This window comes from Cavia porcellus, unplaced genomic scaffold, assembly GCF_034190915.1.
Source record: "Cavia porcellus strain 051 isolate PalLab524CR breed Dunkin Hartley unplaced genomic scaffold, mCavPor4.1 scaffold_28, whole genome shotgun sequence".
Classification (NCBI taxonomy): Eukaryota; Metazoa; Chordata; class Mammalia; order Rodentia; family Caviidae; genus Cavia; species Cavia porcellus.
The window spans coordinates 22897602-22917237 of NW_026947511.1; the positions used below are offsets into that span (position 1 = coordinate 22897602).

General features: G+C 36.4%; 1 protein-coding gene across 2 annotated transcripts in view; it reads left to right on the forward strand.

Moving 5' to 3' along the window:
• Positions 1–19636, forward strand: part of Reep3 (receptor accessory protein 3) — a 97985-nt gene that overhangs the window by 71323 nt on the left and 7026 nt on the right. The window contains exons 3-6 of one of the 2 annotated variants that reach the window (XM_063239547.1): positions 2978–3054; positions 5205–5325; positions 5590–5703; positions 14863–14998. In XM_063239547.1, coding sequence (XP_063095617.1) covers positions 2978–3054; positions 5205–5325; positions 5590–5703; positions 14863–14998 — 448 coding nt within the window. Of the gene's footprint in view, positions 1–2977; positions 3055–5204; positions 5326–5589; positions 5704–14862; positions 15011–19636 lie in introns of both variants that reach the window. The other variant, XM_063239546.1, reaches the window with a different exon arrangement.

The following is a 19636-nucleotide window of genomic DNA, read 5'->3' on the forward strand; positions in this document are numbered from 1 at the left end:
AACCAGAAAAGATCTAGAATAGCAAAGGCAATTCAGAGCAGCAAAGGCAAGGCAGGAGGCATCACAATCCCCGACCTGACATTATACCATAAAGCTACTGTAATAACATCAGCATAGTACTGAAATAAAAACAGACCTGAAGATCAGTGGAATAGATTAGAAGATAGTACTACAAACACTTTTAGCCACCTTATCTTTGATAAAGGGCCCAAACACATTCATTGGAAGAAAGATAGTTTCTTAAATAAATGGTGCTGCAAAAATTGGCTTTCCACATGCCAAAGACTAAAACTAGACCCATGTCTATCACCATGTAGTAAACTAAAGTCAAAATGCATCAAAGATCTAAATATTAAAAGAAAACACCACATCTCCCGGCAGACTAGTTAGGCAGAAATCTCAAGACAAAAGAGTAGGCAAAGAGTTCATGAACAAAACACAAGCCACATGGGAAATACTTCAAAGAATCAACAACTAGGCCTGGAGATTTAGCGCACCTGCCTGGCATGTGTGAGGTTGCAAGTTTGACCCCCAGTTTAAAAAAAAAAAAACCTAGGGTTTTGAAATATCTTATTAAACAGTTTTTGCACATCAAAAGAAATCGCTAACAGTGAAAAATCCCACAGAATGAGAAAAACGTTACCCAACAGTCCCTCAGTCAAAGGACATACTAGAACATATAAAAAATTGAAAAACATCAGGCCCCTCAAATTCAAAAACCCAATCTAAAAATGGGCATCTGAGATGAATACGTACTTCTCAGATGAAGAAATACCAGTGAGAATTAAATACATGAAGAAATCTAGGTATGATGGCACACGCCTGTAATCCCGAGGCAGGAGGATCATTGCAAGCTCAAGGCCAGCCTGAACTGCATAGTGAGACCTTGTCTCAGAAAGAAAAAAAAAATAAAGGAGAAATGTTCAACATCACAGGTCATTAGACAAACGCAAATTAAAACAACACAGAGTTTCCATCTTACTTCAAGAAAAATGACTGCCATGATGAAATCTACCAATAACAAATGTTGGCAGGGCTATGAGGAAAAGGAACACTTCTCCACTGTTGGTGGAAGTGTAGAATGGTGCAACCTCTGTGGAAATCAGCGTGGAGATTCCTCAGAAAACTATAATTGGAGGTCCCATTCAATCCCTCTGTTCCCCTTTTGGGTATTTTCTCAAAAGAACTGAACATCATACCACAGCAATATATGTGCACCCATGTTTATAACAGCATGACTTGTAATAGTTATATCTTAGAAATAACTCAAATGGCTGCCAACTGTGGAATAGATTAAAAAATGATATTTTTATATGATAGAGTATTACTCAGCTATAGTGAATGATAAACATGAGGTTTTATTGGTAAATGGATGCAATTTAAGACCATCCTCATAAGTGAAATATATTAGACTCACAAATGTAAACATCATATTGTCTCCCTAGTGTTTAAAAAAAAAAGTAAATAAGATCCAAAATATACAATAGAGCTTGTGAAAATGAAAAGGAAAGAACAACTGGGATGGGGGAAAATAGAAAAGATAGAAGGGAAAAGATTACATATATACACACACACACACAAAATAGATAACTATACTACTAATACTTGTTAGTTCATCACACAGATCGGTTTGTTTTCATTGTTTGTTTGATCATTGTTTTCATGCCTAAATCTTGTAATCTGAACAACTATTTTGAAGATGACAACATGCAATGTATTATTAGTGTTAATTTCCTATTTTTGTCTTGAAATTCTGTTTCATTTTTAGCCTTTTATGTTACTTTTTAAAATAAAAAACCAAATACTTAATTTTATATGCTAATAAAGATGAGATGTACTTGTATCATATTTTACTATATTATTTATGTAATAATATATAATTAGTAATCATCAGTAAATTTGTAGATAACATAGCTTAAAGAGCTTTCCTCCAGTTTAAAAAAAACAATTCATATTTTTCCAACTCTTTGATGTAGGTTGCTAAATAATATTGTAGGAAGGCCCAGAGGTTCTTTGATTCATTTATCTTAAGACTGTTGATGTAATGATGCAAGGCATTCAAACATAAAAACCTGGAAACTAACAACACCTCACTCCAGAAAAAATGGCTATTATCAATAAGTCAACCAATAACTATAAATATTGCAGGGGCTGTGGGGGGAAAGGTAACCTTCTCCACTATTGGTGCATCCACTCTGAAATCTGTGAAGATTCCTCAAAAAACTAGAATTGGAGGTCCTGTTTGACCCAAATATTCCCCTTTTGAGTATTTTCCCAGAAGAATTAAAAACATAATACCACAGCCATATATGGTGCACCCATGTTTATAGCAGCACAGTTTGTCATAGCTTGAAAACAACCTAAATGCCCAGTGACTGAGGAATAGATAAAACAGATATGGTATTTTTATACAATGGAGTGCTACTCAGGTATGAAAAAGGATAAACTAGAGACTTTTATAGGTAAATGGATGCAAATCGAGACCATACTAATAAGTGAAATAAATCAGACTCAAATGTGTAAATATTGTATTTTTGCTCTAGTGCGAGAAGTTGAAAGAAATAATATATGTATATGTATATATGTTTGTATATATATAAAAGATTAAGTTAGTTATACTATTAATTTCTCTTGGTTCATTTAAAAGAGATTTGTGCTAATATTACTTGGACAATCAAATGCAGATTTATTTATTTATTTGTACTGGGAATAAACTCATGACCTCGTACTCGCCAGGCAGGAGCTAAATCCCGGCCCTAAATGCAGATATCTTGTACTCTGAGTAACTAATTTAAAGATAACAATACATTGTGTATTGACCATTGTTACCATCTAATTATGTTTTGAAATTTGGTGGGTGGAGTTGTCTTTAAAATTTAAAAAAAAAAACTTGAGAACTGAACTATTACCTATAAAATTATTCAGAGTTGCAAATAATTACAGTTCATTGTTTTATGAGTATTTTCCTTATTTTCAGGTTCGCTGGATGATGTACTGGATCGTTTTTGCTCTGTACACTGTGATTGAAACTATAGCAGATCACACAGTTGCTTGGTAAGTTCCGCTAACAGGCCCACACTCTCGTTTTTATGTCCTGAGTTTTTATCCTGCTCTTGTTAGTAACTAAGTGAATTTCTTCAAATCATCAGTTATCCAGCATCTCCCCTCTTCATCTGCTTTCCTCTACACACACTGCTTTTTGTGTAGCCCCCGCCCCTGCAGGAACACAGTTCACTCTGTTCCCATGTGCCACCCTCTACCCACCTCCCACACTCTCTCCCCAGGACCTTGGAGTAGAGAAACTTGGCTGGCATCATCCCTTTTCTACACCGATGACTTCAGACGTTTTTTTCTTGATCACTGCCTAAGTGACTTCTCTTCTGAAGCCTACAACTTCTGATTTTACCATTTCCTCTCCATGCTTAATATTCTTATCTACAGACATTCAGACTGGAAAACATGCGTGTCATCATCCACTTCACATCAGCTCCTTGGCTGCCCTGTTCCAAATTGCATGAAGCAAAATTAAAGCATATTTATTTCCTTGGAGATTCAACATCTGTCCAGTGCGTAATGGGACAATTCAAATGTCTTTGTGCTGTATGTAGTACTGCATTTCTGTCGAAACCCTGGTATCACTTGAAGAAGTCCTCTTTTTATAATATTTAATTATGACCTTGCCAGTCTTCAGTACCTCAAGCCACATAAGCCTCAGCCTAAGTTAACCAAATTATTGTTCTTTATTTCTTTACCCGGGCTACTAAATACAGCCCCCCAAAAATCACTCAACAGCACTTACAGGCATCACTTAAACTTCACCGTTTCTTGTATATTTGTTTTTAGTCACATGCAGCATCTATTCCCCTGTGTGTCCACATCATACCTTTACTGTGCTCTCTGAGCTCTTTGCCTCTTTGCCATTCTCATATTCTCATAGCATATTAGGCCCTATTGGATTTTCTAGGAACAAAAATAGAAGTCATCAGACTTAAACATAATAATCTATCCTTATTTATGAATTTCTTGATGTCTGCAACTGTCTTTCTGTTTTATTTTGATGAGACAGGGGGGAGTGGGAATAAGCACTACTCTGTACCTTTTATAGGCCCCCATCTTACTTGAAATATATTTTCCGAAAAAAAAAAAAAAAGAAAAAAAAAAAAAGAAATATATTTTCCGGGGCTGGGGATTTAGCTCAGCAGCATAAGCACCTGCCTTGAAAGCAAGCAGTCGTGAGTTCGATCCCTGGTACCGATAAAAAGGAAAAAGACAAAAAAAAAAAAAAAAAAAATATATATATATATATATATATCCTTATATCCCAAATCCATTCATTATATTTTTTGAGTAGAGGTTTGAGGAAGAATTCTCTTTTTATTTCTAAGTGGTGAAACACAGATCCCAAAACCATGCTAGATGTTTTCACATTTCAAATTTTTTTTTTAAATCTTCTCATTTTTTTTGTTTTTTGTTTTTTGTTTTTTGTCCTGCTTGCATGTAACATGTTTCGCTGTCTCATTCTGTTGATTAACACAAGCCACATGACTAGATATAATCATTGGTTGGGGAAGTGTGTTCTGTCTACTGGGAAGGTGCTGCAAAGTCACATGGAAAAGACCAGAAGTGTTAAACCCTAATTCCTAGTCTACCTCCATGCTAATTCCCTTTCAATTCCAAGTACAATTTGAAGTGCTGTCCAGATGAGATTGGAAAGCAAGTTTTCTGGAAGTTGCCAGAAAGATCAGGAAATGTGCATCTGCGGCAAACATTGTGCATTTAATGTTGTGCCTTGGTGTCTGGAGGTATGTCATGTATTTCTGTAACAGTTCACTCTCGATTTTCCTACCTAAACCTCCCAAGTGCAGGGGCTACAGGCCTGTGCCACCATGCCCCCGATTAAATGCTATTAATGCCCTTTCCTACTGTTATACTTTAGCAGCTTGCCTGTACTTGTACCAAAGGAATAATCTTATACCAGAAGGTATGAATCTCTGTGGATATCAGTTCACTCTTTGGTTAATTCACCCAAGATTAAGATAATTTGTCAAGTCCATCATGATTGTTTCCCTGATCACTAAGTTTTAAATATGGAAACTGAACACAATGACTGAATTTCTTTAAAAGTGATTCCCACATTGTTTGTAGTTTTACTTTTCACCAGCAGTTTTTTTCCTTTTTTTCTTTTCCTGCTGCTTTCCTATTAGGTTTCCCTTGTACTACGAGCTGAAGATTGCCTTTGTCATATGGCTGCTCTGTCCCCATACTAAAGGAGCAAGTTTAATATATAAAAAATTCCTTCACCCACTTCTTTCTTCAAAAGAAAGGGTAAGATATATAAATTATCTTCACGAATTGTGTTTTAGAAATGTTTTCGGATATATACTTTATATTATGAAACTACTATAACGTAAGAAAACCCAGGGGCTGAGGATTTAGCTCTGTGGCACAAGCACCTGCCTGGCAAGCGCAAGGTCATGAGTTTGATCCCCGGTACCAAAAAAAAAAAAAAAAAAGTCCTATTTTTTGGCTTCTTAGCACTGTTTAAAATAAAATTAAAATCTCTGGTTGTTTTTATTTTGGTTTCCACAGGAAATTGATGATTATATTGTCCAAGCAAAGGAACGAGGCTATGAAACTATGGTCAACTTTGGGCGACAAGGTTTAAACCTAGCAGCTACTGCTGCTGTCACTGCAGCAGTGAAGGTAATTTTTTTTATGTATCTTTTTTTATCTACTGTCACATTAAATCTACAGATAAAGAAAGGTGGCTTTTTTGTTTTAGACCATCATAAAATAGTGATAGGGTTTTGCATGTTTATTCTAATAAGAAGTGAGTAGTTTTAGAAATATTTGAACATTGTTTTTCTTAAACATTCAATATTTGAAACTCTTAGTTGATTACAAAGTAAGAATTAGTTAAACATAAAACATACCTAAAAATGTCATTTTGTCATAACTTTCCCACCTTTTAACCTTGAGATAGTCTGAATAAGTAAAGGTGACCATTCTTCTTTCTCTGTCTTTGGTGTTTTCTCTCTCGATGGCACTGTCTTGGTAGGATTTCTGGCTTTCTTCTGCACCTCTACTTCAATCAATTTGAGGTAACTGATTATTCAAAATAAAGCATGAAAATATTCTGTTCTTAAAACTTAAAATCGTAATTCGTCAGTTACTAATGTTATTTGCTGTGTTTGCAAGCCATTGCTTCCTATGGAAAAATTGCATTATAGCTTTTGGATTTCTTTGCATGTAGTAATTGGTGTGGTTTATTTTAAATACCATAGCATAATTGATTTTAGTGTGTGGTATATGGAAAGAAAATAGGCTTCATATCCAGAAAATGCTGAGTGTGACTTTCTAAGTAACCACAGGCAATTTACTTAATTTCTGTGCTATTTGCTTCGTATATAAATCGAGGCAAGACACATTGGTAAGAGCATAGATAAAAGTATAGTGCTTGCTTCTGTATCATGAAAGTCCTATAAACATTAATATCTTGTTTCTGTTTCACATAAAGTAAACATTTGAATTTACTGCTGTTAAGTTACATTGAGAGTAAATAGTATTCAGCTTTCAAATCAAGCTCTTTGAGTTATTGTGAGCTAAAATAACAATGCTATGGAAAGAAAGAGTCCAGTTAAGAGGTAACCTTATATAACTGCAATGGTGAAGGAATATATAATGAGGTTGCTTTGACTTAGCAGACATCTTTGGCACACATGTCAAAATTAATATAATCAACAAGGTCAAAGAACAAAATTACTACTGTACATACCTAGCAGTGTTATAGTGAAAATTAAATGGAAATTTATTCACTAAATATGTACAAATATTTCTATATGTGTAACAGCTGGTTATTTTTCATTGTTGTTTTTGTAGAACTGGAGACTGAATCTAGGACACTTTTACAAGTACTATAGCAGCGAGCTACACTCCCATACTGTTTCCCTATTAAAGTTTCTTTTTTTAAAGCTAGGTTTAATAAATACTAAAATAGCAAAATTTTCAGGTTAATAAAAATGCTTTCTTGGTTTCTATAACTGCCAAAAAAGGATCATCCAAAAGATCCAATATTGAATAGCTAAGAATCCTCAAAAGAGGGCCTGAGGATTTAGCTCAGGATCGAACACTTGTCTAGCAAGCTGGAAGCCCTGGGTTCGGACCTTAGCACCAAAACTGAAAAATAAAAAATCTAAAAAAAAAAAAAAAAAAAAAAAAGAATCCCCAAAAGAGAAAAAAAAAAAAAAAAAATACAAACACCAAGAAAAAAAAAAAGAAACAATACAGTAATATTCCAGTAACATTCTGGAAGTGAAGGAAGAACATAGTCTCCATATTAGAAAAGGCCACACAGTTCCCAGCACAATGAATGAAAATAATGACCAACTCTTACTGAAGTCTTTGGATACCCCAAGACACCAAAAATAAAGAGAGAATCCTAAAATTTCCAGGGTTAAGAGGATATTACATTCAAGAGCCAGGGATTTAGCTCAGTGGCATTAGTGCCTGCCTGGCAAGTGCAAAGTTGTGAGTTCGATCCCCGGTTCCCAAAAAAAGGATGAATTAAGAGCTTAATTCTGGTGAGGCAAAAAAAAAGAATATTACATTCAAATGACCTAGAATCAGAATGGAATTACATTTCTAAATGGTGACAGTAGAAGTTTGGAGACAACCACCCATGAACCTCGCCTCAGGTCCCACAGTGGTAGAGCTCTGAATCATATGTGAATTCTGAGCAGTATTTTTACTTTGACATATATAAAGTTACAGATTTTACCTACTATAAATACTTTGTCAAGGCAGGTTTGTGCTGCCAAAGCTAGGGAATTAAAAAAAAAAAAAAAATCCAAAGGGATCCTGGAAGCAGGTTATCCACCACAATAGGTAATGACAGAATTCCAAGAAAGGGTATCGTGCACCAAGGACAAAGTGCAAACTACAGCCCACTGCGTATCAGATAAAAAGTGACAAAGGATTTCTCTGGGAAGAATATGTTATGAGAGACATAAAAGATTTAATACTATGCAGGGAAGATAGTGAAACCAGCCAGAGCACGTAGCATGACCAGTTGGCACACTCTATGTATACTGGGACAGCTGGTCCCAATGCAGCTACACATAAGCCTTGAACACCATGAAAAATGTGTCTGAATCAATGTAAAGAAGGAGGGTAGGGTGACTAAACAAATTGGGTTAAAAAGGCATAACCATTAACTCTGGGAAAAACAAAAGTTATATAAGAAAGGCACTATCGGGCTGGGGATTTAGCTCAGCAGCATAAGCGCCTGCCTGGCAAACACGAGGTCATTAGTTTGATTACAGCATCTATGTAGTATCAGTGAGAACAAAAGGAATTGAACAACTGTGATGTTGCTGTGTTGGGAGGACAAGAGAGGGAAGAAGGAGGTGCAAGAGGACTAAAGTCCTCATCTGTCACAGGGGAAAGCAGACGGTTTTCATTGGTCATCTCTGTGGCTATATGAAGAGAAAAAATAAAAGCTTGTTTTCCATTAGTTATAAAATTGAGCATTTTTTTACTTTATCAGCAAACCACACACATGTATTTTCACCCAAATGAAGATGATTTCTGGATGTTTCATAATCATAATCAACATGATTCTGTGGAGAAAAACTGAAAATTCAATTTCAACTTGCGTATTTTAGGTCATCATTTTACTAAAGATGGAAAAAAATTCTTTTTTCCTCTCTACTTTAGCATTTAAACATGGTTTGTAATCCTGCTATTGCGAGACATACCTTTCTACATATTGTGACTATTTAGGGAGCTACTTATTTTGTTTTGACTTAGGTTTACTACTTCCGTATCATATATGAGAATCAGCAGTCCTCACTGTATTATTTTATCCTTATTCTCTCAATATGTTGTATACTTGTCTTCAATCACTATTTAGCATCCCTATATACCATTTATTTAATGTCTTCAATAGAATAGATGATGGGAACTTCATCAGAAGTTAAAAAGATAAGAGTCCCTGTCTTCACAGGTTACTGTCTGACGATAGCTAATGTCTGTATTCACTAACTGAAAATGTTATCTCATTCTTTGTTGCGGGGAGACAACCAACACCCTCCATGATTGAATTAAATATTACCTAAGAGAAAGATTTTTTATTTTAAAAAATTACTGTATTTCTCTAGTTTTTGTTTTTCTGGTTGATTTTAGAAATATATTTTACACCTTAAAGTCTTTTCTCCATCCCTAAAGGCACAAAGCAGACAGCATAAAAAATCATCTAAATTACTACTGCAAAACATATATCTCATAACTGAAATTGATTTTGGAATTGTCTTCCTAGTGATGTCAAGATTCTTTTATCAAGATCTCTGATACAGAGGCAGGGGATTTAGCTCCATGGCATAAGTGCCTGCCTGGCAAGTGTGAGGTTGTGAGTTTGATCCCTAGTACCAAAAAAAAGATCTCTGATATGAGGTAGCCTTCACTATTATGGTGCATACAAGAATGTTAGAGACCCCATCCTGGAGTCTATTTTATTCATTAGAAGTAGTCATTAAATCTGCCAAGGTCAGGCTGGCCTTGAGCTCACAGCAATCATCCTGCCTTATCCTACCAAGTGCTGGGATTACAGGCATGCATGGGCCACAGCTTGAGAATGATTTTAAAATTTTATAATGTACAGTTTGTGAAAAATACCTTTCAGCACTAGGTGTGGTGATACACACCTGTAATCCCAGCTTCCAGGCTGAAGCAGGAAGATTTGTACATGTTTGAGGCCAGCCTGGGTTGCATACTGAGTTCAAGACCAATCTGGACTACACAGTAAAACTGTCTCAAAAATAATAATAATTCTCAAGTCTTACTAGTAACTTTTTAGGAATTTCCTCTTAAACTTGACCTACTTCCTATTTGTATTTCAATTTACTCATGGGTATGAAGTATCTGGCTGAGTGATTCTTCTATGACAGTATTGTTTCCTGATATCTCCAGAGATAAAAGTAATTTCAGTAACTTCAAAATAAACACAGTATTTATATGTATGTGTGTGTGTGTGTGTGTGTGTGTATCTTTCAGATTAAGAAACTCTTGGTCTATGATATAACCTTTAAAGTATGATAGGGCCAGGGATATAACAGCACTACAGCATCTGCCTGGCAAATGTGAGGTTCTGAGTTTGATTCCCAGTACATCCCCCAAAAAAGTACAGTAATACCCATGAGTAAGTTTCCCGGGTTAAACCACCTGAGCATGATAACGATGAAATCAGGAATCTAATCGGAACACTTATTACAGCACAAAGCAGTTTTTTGAAAATGTTGCTCAGTTCTCTGACCTCTTTACCAGGCATCTGTTCACAAGGTCAGTGTGCAGCTGTATTTTGGCTGAGCAAAGCGTATATTTATGAAGCACTTCAAGGATTTTGCTGAGGACTTTCAGCATTCCATAGCTTTTCACATGAGAAAATGCAGGTGACTTTTGTCCAGATGAGCAGTCCTGCCACATAAAGGACAGGTAAAGAAAAGTACTACTGGTCTCTGAATTTTCTCTGGCAGCTCTTTCTTGGTAAACTCTCTAGCAGACATAAAAACCGAGCAAAGAAGTTACTTTTTCTGGTAAACTTCCTGAAATATAATTTAACTTGAAATGATCCAGTCAAAAACTTGACATCTTGCTATTTTAATGGCTTTCTGGCTGTGAAAAGATTAAAAAATATTACTACTTTCGTATCTTCTCCTTAAAAAGAGAATGTTTGGGGCTGGGGATTTAGCTCAGCGGCATAAGCGCCTTCCTTGCAAGCAGGCAGTCGTGAGTTCGATCCCTGGTACCTATAAAAACGAAAAAGACCAAAAAAAAAAAAAAAGAGAGAGAAAGAATGTTTGCCAGGCATGATGACACATGCCTGCAGGAGGACTGCAAGTCTGAGGCCATTGTGGGCCAGTTAGTGAAACCGTGTATCAATAAATAAATATGCTGGGGATAAGCTCAGTGGTGCAGGCCTGGCCCAGTATATGTAAGGCCATGGGTTCAGCCCCCAGTACCTTAAAAAGAAAAAAAAGAAAGAAAGAATATTTTTCAGATGGAAAGTTCATACCATTTTCCCCAACTGGATTCTGAAGCAGTGAAGTTATTTGTTTAGGTCTGATTCTGCCACTAATTAACTGTAAGATTTTGAGCAGACCATCTACATTGATTTATCTAAACATTAATTTTCTATAGAATGTTAATGTGTAGAAGGAAGGGGTGTAACCTAACTTACAAAACTTCTTAGATTACTAAAACTGTACTAAAACTGTAGTTCTCATCAACTATAATACAGTTTTCCAAGATTCTGCAGTTTTCCAAGACAATAATACCTTTTGAAGTATTGGGGATCCTCAAAGAAGGTTCACATCATCTTCTTGTTTTCCCTATTGTATTAGCCTTCCTGAAAGTCTTGAGGGCATTGATAATCATTAAATATTGGAAATGATAGGATTATGATTACTCAGAAACTAAATTAGAATTCACACAACAAATAAATGTCACAAATACCTAACAGTTGTACCTTTTCCACTCTTAACCTGTGGGAAAGTCTGGGTGAATGGTGTAGTCTACCCGTGGAATGCCCATCACCTGTGCCTGTGTTTTGCAGCTGAATCCTGTGTATAAGTGTCAGTGTTGTGGCACACTCCAGAAGTCGCAGCACTCTGGGAGTCAGAGGCAAGAAGCTCACAGGGAGCCCAGCCTGAGCAACTTAGTTGAGCCCCTGTCTCAAAATTCTCATAAAGGCTTGGGATGTCGCTCAGTGCAAAGGCCCTAGGTTCTATCCCCAGTACTGGAAAGAAAAAGAAAGAAAAAATCCCTCCAGTGTTGACAGTAAACCACTATAATATCTTTGACTTTGCCCTGGAGACAAACACAGTGCAACAATAAAGTAGCAGTACTTTGTGAGTTCAATTGTGAAGTAGGTTCTGATGTTCACTAGTTGTAATTATTAAAGGCACCAAGGCAGATGATACATACACTTCCCTCCCTCCCTATCTCTGTCTCTTTTCCTCCCTTCCCCGCCCTGTCTTTTTGTAGTACTGTGGATTGAGCCCAGTTACTTTACACTGAGCTACATACCTAGTCCTTTTTTGAGACAGTCTCATTAATTAACTAAATTTCTCCCATGAGCTGAAACTTGGAATCTGCCTGCCTCAGTCACTCAGAGTGCTGGGATTATAAGCATGTGTCACAAGGTCCCATCCAAGATGTACTTTCTTGAGAGCATTTGGGAATTACAACTAGACTTGGAAATTACACCTGAGTCAGGTGGAGGGTATCATAGCATGTTAATCAGCTTTTCTGTCACCTTACCAAAATATTTGACATAATCAACTTAAAAAGAGGAAACATTTGTTTTGGCTTAAAGTTTTACAAGTTTCAGTTCAGAGCGGCTTGGGCCTATTCCAAGGCAGCATATAGGGGTAAAGCAAGCTGCTCACTTTGTAATACCAGAAGCAAAGACAGGAAGGAAAAGATAAGGATTCCAGTACCCCCTTCAAGGGACCCCCACATGATCTAACTTCCTCCCACTATACCCTTTCTTAAAAGTTCTACTTCCTAATGGTGCCATGGGCTGGGGACCAACCCTATAACACGTGAGCCTTTGGGATGGGTCACATTTTCATGTATGTGACCTCAGATTAAAAAACAGGAATTGCTGAGAGGACTGGGAGTGTACCTGAGGGGTAGGATGCTTTTGCAGCATGTGTAACACCTTGGGCTCAATCCCCAGTGAGAGACAGAGAGAGCAAGGGAGAGGGAGACTGAGGCTGAGAAAGGACACAAAGCTGAGATGAAGAAAATGGCGGTTCTAAAAAAAGAAAGAAAAAAATGACAGTTTTTTTTTTTTTTTTTGTCTTTTTCATTTTTATCGGTACTGGGGATCGAACTCACGACCGCCTGCTTGCAAGGCAGGTACTTATGCCGCTGAGCTAAATCTCCAGCCCCAAAAAATGACAGTTTTGAGAAAACAAGGCATCTGCTTCATGTGAGCACTGGTCACTGTGTCTCTGAAGTGTCCTGTCAGCCATCTGTTCAATAAGTAAATGATAGCTGATAAAGAGGAAGCAAGTATAATGAATTGAACTGTGTTAAGAACATTTTTTTTAAAATGTGTGGAATCCAATTATATTTATGGAGAAATAGACCCTTTAATAATTTCTAATTACAGTTCAAAACCATGGTAGAAATACACAGCACAAGTAGGGTATGGAAATAGCATTTGGTTTTAACATAATACATTATGTTATCAGTAAACTATTATACTGAGTCAAGACCTTTTTTCCTCACTCTAAAACTGTACAAGTTAGCAGTAACACCCAAATGTTTGTAATGCCTTTGACTTTGCAATTTAGCAATGAACCATTATAGATGAGTTTCTATGGCAATATTATCACTAGAGGCAATCACAAATTCATAGAATACTTTTAATCTAGCTATAAATAAGAAAGGAGTCATCTGTATGCTATGCAAATTTAAAATGAGTAAATTTAGAAACTATTATAACTTTATAGTTTTGGAGGGGAATGTAGACATATCTAGAAAATTCAGACAGTGTCCCTTTCAAAGGGTAGTGATGAGAATCACTGAACTTTCTGCAGTAAGAGAAGTATTCTCTCTCTCTCTCTTTTTTTTTTTTTTTATCAGTACCGGGGATTGAACTCATGACTGCCTGCTTGCAAGGCAGGCACTTATGCCACTGAGCTAAATCCCCAACCCCACAAGAGAAGTATTCTCTATCAGTAATGTCCATTTGCCACATGTAACTGTGGAACATTTGGAATATGGTTAGTGCAATACTCAAAATAAGTTTTCACTTTAATTATTTTACATTTAAATATCTACCTGTGCCTAGTATCTACTGTATTATTAAGGCAAAATAACTGACAGATTTATAGTAGTAAACATGTCTTACCAGGTAGTGAATTCATTAACAATGTTACAGTATTACATAGCCAGAATTCTTTCACTCTACTCTTTCTCTCCTGTTCTAGGAAGAGCTATTATCACACTTGATTTAAAACAGTGTCTGTAGGCTGGGCATGGTGACATATGCCTGTACTCCCAGCACTTACAAGGCTGAGGCAGGAGTATCACTGCAAATTTGGAGCCAGCCTAGATTACAAAGTGAGTTCAAATTCAAACTAAACTGGACTGCATAGGGAAAACCCTGCCTCAAAAAGACAAAACAAAACAAAACAAAAAGGTGTCTTTACTCTGAAAAGTTTTCCTTCAATCATAGACTTTAAGCTCCAAAGTGCTAGTTTGATTGTCACTAGTCCAAGATATTGAATCAAGACTCAAAATTATAGCCGGGTGTGGTGGCACACGCCTGTAATCCCAGCACACAAGAGAGTGAGGCAGGAGGATCATTACAATTTCAAAACCAGCCTGGGCTACAAAGTGAACTCAAGACCATCTTGAACTGCATAGTGAGACCCTGTGTCAAAAAGGAAAAAAAACCACACAAAATTATGGATGCATTTTTCTATGAGGGTGATCTCTTCATAATTTTTTAGATTTTAAAATTAAATATAATGCTGAAATGTTTCACATGAAATATACTAATGTTTACAACTGACTTTGAAATGCATAAGAAATTAAAATGTATTGGTAGATGGATAAACAGTAGAAAAGTGATTAGGCAAATACAGCACAGTGTAAATATATGATATTCACTATATAAGTCTTCACTTTTCTGAAAATGTTATAATAAAATAGTGAAAGATACTAATATAACAAAATATTACTGGATTTCATAGTAAAGTGTTTTCATATTTTAAATATGAAAGTAAGCATATTAAATATTTTGAAGTTTGATTTTTTTTTTCTTGAATTTACCCCTTCTCTATTAAATAGGGCCAAGGAGCAATAACTGAACGTTTAAGAAGTTTCAGTATGCATGACTTAACAGCTATCCAAGGTGATGAGCCTGTGGGACAGAGACCGTATCAGCCTTTACCAGAAGCAAAAAAGAAAAGCAAGCCAGCCCCTGGTCAGTCAGCAGGTGTGCTTATTTGTTTTAATATATGGTCCTTCTGTGATTGGGCTTGTAAACATGTGAACTGTTTACATTTTGGTACATATGTTTACTTTTAAGCTTGTATTTTTGAGTTTTATATTTTACCATAGCTCGTCATCTCCATATTTTCTCCAAGGAAGGTTAGTATTTGTCTTTTGCTGACCATGAAGTCTTCCATTTAAGACAGCAGCAGCACCCTCTTCTGCTGCCATGAATTGTTAGAAGCAGTGAGTGTGGCTACTTCCTAACTGCCTAGGTTAGTTCTAATCTGTCTATGATCAGTGCTGTTTCTGTTCAATTGATGCAAAGTAGTTTTATAGTTAAGCACTCTTTTCTGTAAGCACTGTGCACAAGTAAGGATATTGACTCATAAGAGGAAAAAATTTAAGCAGATGAGGAAAGATAATTCAGTTTGAAAGTAGGACCATTCCAGTGGAAAATGTGTTGCAATTACACAGTCTACTTCATGACCTAACATGTAGTCATAAACATTATAAATTATGGCCATGTCACGGTTGCTATGTTTAATATACTATTGTGACCTTAAAAACAGACACAGAAGACACAGTTCCTTCATCATTTTATCACATAACAGACATTTTAATTCAAGACAAGGCTGACACCTGTGATCTTCACAAATTTCCTATTAATGGGTTAGTCCATAGGTAAAAGGCTTAATCTTTTCTTTTAAAAAGTGATTTTATTTTGAAGGAGGTTGAAAGTCATCCTTTATAATTAAAACCAATATGAAAAAGAAAATCCTGGCTGGGGATTTAGCTCAGCGGCATGAGCGCCTGCCTTGCAAGCAGGCAGTCATGAGTTCAATCCCCGGTACCAATTAAAAAAAAGAGTTATGTTTTAAATACCTAAATGAAAACAGGATTATAAATATGAAAATCTGTAACGTTTTTATGATATTCGTCTTTTAAATGTAACTAAAATATTTTCAGATAGTGAGGTGGTATTTAGTCCTTTTGTTAAATTTCAAAGCATGGGGCCGGGGATATAGCTTAGCGGCATAAGCGCCTGCCTGGCAAGTGCAAGGTTGTAAATTCAATCCCTGGTACAAAAAAAAATTTCAAAGCATAAAATTAAAATAACTTAAGGTTTATAAAAATTAAATGACGTTAGAATAACTGCTAGAATTAGAAGTTGGAGTAGAGAGTGAAGTTTATACCTTTGCCTTAAACTTTCAATCCAAATAAATTCTTTTTTTTTTTTTTTTCTTTTTCTTTTTTTTTCCAAATAAATTCTTACAGCATTAACATTTGAATGTAAGAAACCATCCAGCAAGAAATTTTTTTTTAAAGAGGGTAAAACAAAACAGAACAAAGCAGATCAGAAGAAAACAATGCAAGTGACACAGGATTTCAAAGCATGACAACAGATCAACAATGCCTACCATAAAATGTCTCTTGTTTTCTTTAATATATATACCTTTGTTTTGTTTTGTTTTGTTTTGTTTTGTTTTGTTTGTATGGGGATCGAACTCATGACCTTGAGCTTGCCAGGCAGGTGCTTGTGCCGCCAAGCTAAATCCCTGGCCCGTGTTGGCTATACCTTTATACACAATGAATTCAAACAAAACAAAATAATATAAAACTGGTCAAAACAGAAGAATGAAAACATTACAGGCCTTCAAAACCAGACATAGGAAAATCAAAATGGCTACATTAAGGTCTCTTGTTCTCATCAAAATAGCTGTCGATAACTTCATATATATTAAAATTAAATAATACAAGATAGACAAAAATCACTGTAAACAAAGAATAAAAGCATTACTAGACTTCCTGGCATGATGGTAGTAAATCAGCTGTGCTACCATAATGTCTCTTTTTTTCTTCAAAGGAGCTGTTCATATCATCACGCTTAATACAATCAATTCTCGTAAACTCGTTAAGAGGCATGTATAAGCTTCTACATGTATACCTATCCTTTCTGCATTAGAGGGAAAAACAAAACAAATTATTAGAAAAATAAGAAACAAAAAAGACAAACAGCAATAGCAAAGTTCCCAAAACAATGACAATATAAGCCCTCAAAACAAGGTGGTAGAGGGCTGGGGATTTAGCTCAGCGGCATAAGCACCTGCTTTGCAAGCAGGTGGTCGTAAGTTCAATCCCCAGTACCAATTTAAAAAAAAAGGTAGTAGGACCATAACTAAGGTTGTTATTTTGTGTGTGTGTGTGTCTTTATCGGTACCAGGGATCGAACTCATGACTGCCTGCTTGCAAGGCAGGTGCTTATGCCACTGAGCTAAATCCCCAGCCCCCCTAAGGTTGTTATTTTACCTAGTGATCTTCAAAAGAGTTCCTCAGAGTACCAGACACAAACCTTCAAAATTGATCCAATTCTACAAATGTTAACTGTTTTGTTCCAAGAGCTAGTAGAATTAGTAGCACAATCATTTTAGCTATCTTAATTGGGTATATACAAATTTATATATTTTTTCTTTTCCCTGAGTTTTTTCCCCTTCAGCAGGAAATTCTGGTTTGTATTTTTATCCCCTTAGGATAGATAAACCTTCTTAAGTCTTTACATCAAAATTAGACAACATAATGAAAGTTTCTCAAACATTAGAAAGATCTCTAACATCTCTAAAAGTTTCTCTACATGGGGCTGGAGATTTAGCTCAGCGGCATAAGCACCTGCAAGCAGGCAGTCGTGAGTTCAATCCCTGGTACCGATAAAAATGAAAAAGACAAAAAAAAAAAAAAAGTTTCTCTACATTACAAAGTTAAACTACCCTACAAGGGAAAAAAAAATCACACTATAAAAAAGACAGATTACAATCTGTCAGAATTGTTCCCATTATATTTTACAGGCCAATTGTTCAGATTTTCAGTAATCTAGGAACTCTTACAAACCAGTTATCATCACTTCTACTGAGTACAACCCACCAAGTAACACATGAAAAAGATTTTCAGCTTCACATAATGGAGAAATAGTAAATTTAAATAGTAATAATTTTGCAAAATCCAAAGAAAACATTTTAATCAGTAGTGTTCTTTGTTGGTAACTGTTCCAGTTATGTATCTATTGCTACATAAACTGACCTAAAACAGTGGTTTAAGACCATCCCTGTCATTTGCCTTGCTCACAAATGAGAGCTGTGAGCAGATCCCCCAAAGCAGTTCTTCTGCAGCTGCAGTCAGGCTGCAGCTGGGCGTGCAGCCATGGTCTATGCTGAGAGCTCTCACAGGCCCTGGCTGTGCAGGAGCCAGACAGCCTGTGGCTAGAATGACTGGGCCTCTCACATGTGTCTCTGTGTGGTCTCTACATGGTCTCAAAAGGAAGTTGGTCTCACTGGCTGCTGAAGGCTCCCAGAGCCAGTGCCCCATGAGAAACTAGCAGTTGTATCATTTCTGCCACATTCTTGGTAATAGTTTGTTGCGGCAGGCACAAAAGGCCTGTGAGATTTATGAGAAGGGAAAAAGAATGTCAAAGAATTCATGGACATGTTTTAAAACCACCACAGCAAACGTATTAAGAAACAAACTCATGCACATTTTATGAGTTTAAAATAACCCATCTAGATGATAATCTGGCATTAATCAAAATTTGCTTCCTTTAACTCAGCAAGAAATGCTAGGACTATATCCTAAGTAAATAATCAGGCAAGTGTTCAAAGATATGTGTACAAGAATGTTCATCCTGGGCGGCGGATGCAGCTCAGTATAGAGTACTTGCCTAACATGAGTTCAGTCCCCGGCTCTGAACAAGAAGAAAAAGTTCATCTGATTTGTAACTACAAATATTGGAACAAATTTAATGCCTAGAATAAATTATTATGCAGAAACATGGTTTATTAGCATGAAAAATGTCAGTATATACAGTACTTACTGCCTTAAAAAACATATCCAGATTGTGAAGGAAAAAATAGTAGAGCAGTGTATGCATTATGTCCTCTCCTATAGATGATTAAATGGTTCCACGTATTTGAAGGGTTTTTTCCTCCTTTTAGTTATTTGGGACAGAGTCTAGCCAAGTAGTTCAGGTGACCTTGAGCTCACCCAGATCCTTCTGCCTCAGCCTCTCAAGTGTGAAGTTATTGTTTTAAAATATATGCATACCAAGAAAGTGTGGAATGAAATTACTAAAATGTTAGCAGTGTTTGGCTCTTAGTATATTTCTGTCATCCCAGCACTATGAGGGACTGAGTCAGGAAGATTGCAAATTCGAGCCTACCATGGGCAGCTTCGCCATTTAGGGAGATCCTGTCTCAAAATTTACAAGCCAGCATGATGGCAGATGCCTGAAAGTCCAGCATTTGGGAGGCAAGGAGGATCTTATGTTTGAGGCCCACAATTTTTAGCTCAATGCAAAGACCCTGGTACTAGAATCCCCAGTGCTGGGAAAAAATCTTTTTCCAAACACAAATCTACTCTTATTACCTTTCGGCTTAAAATGCTTCAATACCCTCCCCCCATTTCTCTCAGATGTAAATTCAATAGCTCCCCTCGCCTTGTTCTGTGGAATCCTGAGCCTTCCAGGATTTTAGCTTAGAGACAGTTCTTCCTACTCAAGTTTCTTCTCCAGCCCTTTCCCGGGGTTGAGTTCAGTCTCCCATTCTACCCTGGAGCTCCCACAGAGCCTTATCCGTACCTTCTA